At 30.7% G+C, this 5,765-nt stretch overlaps 1 protein-coding gene across 1 annotated transcript; it reads right to left on the reverse strand.

The window, feature by feature from the left end:
- Nucleotides 1-2,290: 2,290 nt before the first annotated feature.
- LOC104246412 (probable xyloglucan endotransglucosylase/hydrolase protein 8) lies at nucleotides 2,291-4,933 on the reverse strand. The gene is made up of 4 exons (XM_009802222.2): nucleotides 4,701-4,933; nucleotides 4,496-4,596; nucleotides 3,467-3,669; nucleotides 2,291-2,835 (listed from the first exon to the last, which is right to left on the reverse strand). Exons 1-4 carry the CDS (start codon nucleotides 4,888-4,890, stop codon nucleotides 2,433-2,435), a joined length of 897 nt encoding a protein of 298 aa, XP_009800524.1. The 5' UTR covers nucleotides 4,891-4,933; the 3' UTR covers nucleotides 2,291-2,432.
- Nucleotides 4,934-5,765: the final 832 nt, after the last annotated feature.

The following is a 5,765-nucleotide window of genomic DNA, read 5'->3' on the forward strand; positions in this document are numbered from 1 at the left end:
GGATTCAAATAAAAAGGTGACTTGGAACGCCCAAAAATCAATTCCAAGTGGCGACTCTGTAAATAAAATAATCCATATTCAAGTTTGTCACTTTAATTGGAAAAACTCTTTAACTCACAATCCATATTATAACACATATCTTCTTTTGGGGGTAAAAAGGGGTGTGACATTGAGCTTGAACTTAATTTCTTGAACTTGATTGCTTGAAACTTGAAACTTGTGGAGGAATTTGCAATGTTTGTTCCACGAGCTCTTTCTTGCTTCTTGTTATAACTTCTAATATCTTTTCTGGGTTATGAAGACACCAGTTGTGGGAGGGAAGAGTTATGATAAGAATAAACTCTTTCCGACCAATCAAATTGAAGTGTGACAAGGTTGCATTTGATTTGCCAGAACATGTCACTTGCACACGTGACGCGACTTCATTGGCCTTTTGATGTGACTTTGCATGCCTTGTCATTTTGACATATGTCATGATCTTATTGGCTCTTCCGTTTGACTTGGCGTGCCACGTCATTTCACATGTGGCACTCAACTGGGCCTTTAGGAAGATGACATCTTAGGCCTAATAAAGTGGGTTTATCACTTTAGCCCAACTGGCTAGCCCAATGGATTAAGACTTATTTATTTAATCCATATATATTTAAGCTTATATAATTAATCTAATTATATTAGTCCATAATATTTAGTTGGACTAACATATTTAATGTATAATCTAAATTATTTTATAGAATTTAAATCGAATAAATTTTGTATGCCTACAATTACTATAACAACAATAACTATAGCCCCAGTATAATCTCGAATAGTAAGATCTCGAAAAGAAAAGAATGTATGCAGAGCTTTATCACTGACCTCGAATACATTAGTCTTTGATGATGGTTGCAACAACTTTTTAATTCAATTTTCTTGACCACCTGGACTTGTGAAAAAGTACATTTTAGAAGTTTTGGAAAAAATAAGGGAAACAATTTAGCGGAAAAAAAAAATGAAGAAAAATATACATGTTATGAAACAGTCATTTGTGAGTCTCCAGCGAATTTGCAGGGCAGATATAACATTATTGTTGGGGGTATGGGGCAGGTAAAGTGCAAGGTCGGAAGACATGTGTCCTACCTGTGACACGTGTACTCCATTACCTCTTACAGTATTTCATTCATTTTTCTTAAGGGGCAAGTTTTTGAAAGAAAATTAAGTGGACGTTTGACATAAGAATTATAAAATTTCAAAAAAAAAAAAATGAATTTATTTTAAGTGAAAATGATATTTGAAAATTAGAGTTGTGTTTGGACATGATATAATATTGAGTTGTTTTTGAATTTTTGTGAGTGATCATAGTGAATTTTGAAAAATAATTTTTTGGAGTTTTTCAAATTTTCGAAAAATTTCAAAATTTATCTTCAAGTGAAAATTGAAAATTTTATGGTCAAACACTAATTTCGAAAAAAGTAAAAAAATTCTGAAAAAAAGTGAAAAACTTCTTATGTCCAAACGGGCTCTAAGACTTTGAAATTTCTCAAATATCAACTTATGGTGCTCATCCTTAGTTACGGGTATTTTGGTTAAGAGACGAAGGGGAAGTAATGAATACGCAGGAACAAGCGAAAATTATGAATAAAAAAGACCTAAAACAAAGAATAACTTAATTTTACATATTTGAGTTGAGAATTTTTCTTATATTTTTTTCATTACAATTTTCTCTTTGAAAACACTAGCTTTGACGATTTTTTCCCTTATTCTTTTTATCTTGAATATTGACATGTTTATACAAAGCTTTTTTTCTACTTTATATACGGAACTGTAAACTTAAGATCTAAGAATATTTCTTTGGCGAGTGGTCGGATCTTATTTTTTGAGTAATATTGATAGCTTATATCTAAGAAACTTTTCTTGAAATATTACAAACCATAATACTGCCATAAGGGCATGACCAGTAGTACTAACAGAGCTCAAAAGTAAGAATCATAATACCGTTTTGACAAGGAATAGTCGAATAGATGTCGTTTGGTATGTGAGATAAGAATAATAATTTCGAAATAAAATTTTGGACTAACTTTATTCCATGTTTGATTTGAAGTATTAGCTAATTCTACAATAACTTTTACACTAAAATGGTGGGATTAGTTATTCTATATAAAATGCGGAATAACAAATCTCATAGAATATCCGACCATTGTACCAAACGACCCAACTCTCCTTAATCTTCCAATATGACATTAAATGAAGACATTGGTGATTTTCCAAACTTCCATTAGGTCACCCCCAACAACAAAAATGTTAAGAAAAGAAAAAACAAAAAATTGAAGGCTTCAATAATATAATAAATTCAATAATACAATAGGCATGAGAAATAATACAACATATACACTCAATATCAAAAAATTAAATACTCCTTCCTCTCATTAAAATTTTGCCTATTATCTTCAAATTTATTATTCCCATGGATTTAACCAACATTCCTCAGGCTTTTTAGGAAATCTCTCTGTATCTTGGCAATAATCATAAGTCACAAGGTTCCTTTGAACCCAAGCATAATCCATTTTTTGGTCACTTGATAAATGCCAAGAATTATATTGATCCCACCAATTTTTAGTGGTTGTCGAAACACAAGCAGGAAATGGATCTTTCCATTGACAACCATCTACACTAAAATCTTTATAACTTGAAACAAATGGTTGATTTTTCCAATTTGTTTTCTCCAAACCACCTCTTGTTGCCCAATCATCAGCATTCCATATGCTTGAAAATAAGTACATTGGCTTCTCATTTGGGAAGAAATTATTCGTATAGTTCGCATTTTTGTATACCCTTATCGGTACTCTATCCACGAAAAACCTGCATACACATAAAGATCGATATTAATATAATTCTAATCCTTAACTTGAACAATCAGAATTTTGTACTTCTGTCAGAATTTTTTATCTAGCCCTAATTAAGTATATATTGTAGCGTTATCCAAAGTTAGCAAGTGAATTGACATAAGGATCGATATCAATGTTAATTCTAATCCTTAACTTGAACAAGCAGAATTTTGTACTTCTGTCAGATCTCCTCTATGTTCTAGCCCTAATAAAATACATATTATTGTGTTGTCCCAACTCCAAAGTCAGCAAGTTAACTAACATGTCGCAAGCTTGAATCTAACTCAACAAGCTAATCATCAACGTGTTCAGCCAAACCTCTCTATAACTTATTTGTTTGTTCCAATATTGTTTGGTTACAATAGTGGAATGTTGTTATAGATGACATATTATAACATAATATAAAAATCGATTCTAAGAAAAATACAATTTTTATAGTGAATGAATATTATATAGAAATCCTGTTAAAAGAGAAGTCTGACGATATAATACTGATTGTGTAAAAAATTTGCGACAATTTCCATATTATGCATGTAAAAAATCACTAAAAATCCACGTCGGCACGCTTAGTTTATAGTTTAATAGAAAGTGAAAGAGGGACTTACACAATTTGGTGAGTGTTCCAAAGAATGGAATAAGTGTGGAAATCCTCAGTGGGGTCAAACCATAGAATGTGTCTCATTTCACGGTTACCAGTCCCATTTTTATACACATTGGTTTGAATAGTATAGGGTTCCCCTGTTCTATTTCCCAAGAACTCAAAGTCTAATTCATCTCTTGTTGGTCCTGCTCCATCTTCTGTGCACATCTGCAGTCATGTAAAAACCCTAATTAAACTCATTGCTAGATATTACCACAATATTAAAAGAGTTTAATTTCTATACAATGATAATATATTACTATAAGACTGCATAAACTATAACAATAACCGTCGGGCATAAAAGCACGATTAGTAATCTCGAAAATAAAATAGATTACATGTTACATCAGGTCAAAAAACGATTAATATAAACATTTTTTACGTTGTTAGTGTATATGAGTTAGTATATCCATATTAATTTGTATTGCTATAGTTGATGATCCATTTACAAAGAAGAATTTTAAAGTTGCATATGACCGTCCATAAAAGGTGATATTAGTAAAAAAAAAATTTTGATGATCGAGAAATCCGTCTAGGGCGGATTCTTTGGACCAACCGCAGCCTTTGAAATTCGGTGGATAATAAAGTATGTTACTTGCTACCAACAACAACAAACCTAGTAAATTTCTACAAGTGAAGTCTGCGGAGGGTAAAATATACGCAGTCTTATCCCTACCCAAGAAGGATAGAGAAGTTATTTCCGATAGATATTTGGCTAAAGAAAAAATGAAAAGAAGTAATAGCAATGAGTAAAAACAACAACAAAATACAAAGAAGACCGAAGCCAATATAACAACCAAACGGTAGGTAATAATAGCAATCTAAGATTAACAAGACATCACACTAACACTAATACTATTGAACAAATGAAGACAAAAAAGAAAACGCTCGATTACCGAGGTAAAAAAAATTCTACATGTTAAATCTATGTTAATTTTTGCATTAGTAGAGTTGACAATCCATGTAAAAAAGGTTCAAAATTCTTGCAACTTACATAATAAGCTGTGACAACACCAGCAGAGTCACCTCCCACCAATTTCAACTTCATGCTAAACCACCCAAATCTATATTTCTGCTTAGTCATAAATCCACATCCTATATAAAGAAACTCATCAATATTAGCAAGAAAATGAAGATTAAAAGTTCAAATAAATGAAAATGGTATTGAAAAACATTGAATTCTTGGCTTTATAATTTACCTGCTTTTTTATCTAATGAAAGATACCAGATCTGTCCATCTTCAGAAGTCTTGAAATGTGTTTCAGGACAACTTTTACTAAAATTATCATCAAATGAACCTTGTACTTCAGCTTGTGTTAATGAAAAAAGAACAGTAATTAGTGCTATAATTAGAAGGATTTTAGGTATTGAAGAAGCCATTTTCTCCATTCTTTTTTCTTGAGGAGCTTGAGAAGTGAAGCTTCTTAAGTTGAAATATTTGGAGAAGACTATAAATATAATAAAGGATGTAGACTCATCACTTTTGGTCATGTCAAGGGTAAAAATGGAAATGAGAATGTTTCCCATGTTTGTTGCTTTTGGTTTGTTTCTAGTGTTTATACTTCTTTAACCTTGTGTAATGGATTAAAGTCCAGAGATGAATATTCTCTTCTTTTAATAGGCCCTTCAAAACAATAAAGTAAATAAAAGACACTAAAGTTTGTATCAAAAGTACTGCCCACCTATTTTAAGAATAACAGTATTTTCCTTTAGAAGAAAAAAGGACAGGAGGAGAATGAGAAAATAACATTATATAGTCATTCTTAAAATAATAGTAAAATTTATGTATTTTTTGTATATATATATATATATATATATATAACAGTATTTTCCTTTAGAAGAAAAAAGGACAGGAGGAGAATGAGAAAATAACATTGTATAGTCATTCTTAAAATAATAGTAAAATTTATGTATTTTTTGTATATATATTTCTATATGCTATATACCAAAAAATTTCAACTTTTTATACTTTTATGGCTATCGAATTTAAATAGTTTCAGCTGCGGGCTAAAAGTGATCTTTGCCCTAGGAGAATATCTATTCTTTTGATGATTAATTTCTTAATTCTTTTCCACGAGCATTCATATATAACCGGAACTAGTTTGAGATTGGGGAATAATTTTTTTTGCATTTATTGTAACAGTCTCATTTGTTCTAAAAAAAAATTGGCTGCATGAAGTACTGTTATAAGAACATATATTATAATAAACTATGAAAAATTAGTTTCAAAGAAAATCTAGCCGTTATAGTGAAGTATTGTTATA

Source organism: Nicotiana sylvestris, chromosome 9 (assembly GCF_000393655.2).
Source record: "Nicotiana sylvestris chromosome 9, ASM39365v2, whole genome shotgun sequence".
Lineage (NCBI taxonomy): Eukaryota > Viridiplantae > Streptophyta > Magnoliopsida > Solanales > Solanaceae > Nicotiana > Nicotiana sylvestris.

Excerpts from the sequence above, each read along its gene's own strand:
- LOC104246412 (XM_009802222.2), bottom strand. The coding sequence starts at position 4,890 with ATGGAGAAAATGGCTTCTTCAATACCTAAAATCCTTCTAATTATAGCA. Across the intron at positions 4,597-4,700 it reads TTCATTAGATAAAAAAGCAG|GATGTGGATTTATGACTAAG; the intron begins GTAAATTATAAA and ends TTCTTTATATAG. Across the intron at positions 3,670-4,495 it reads GTGTTGTCACAGCTTATTAT|ATGTGCACAGAAGATGGAGC; the intron begins GTAAGTTGCAAG and ends ACATGACTGCAG.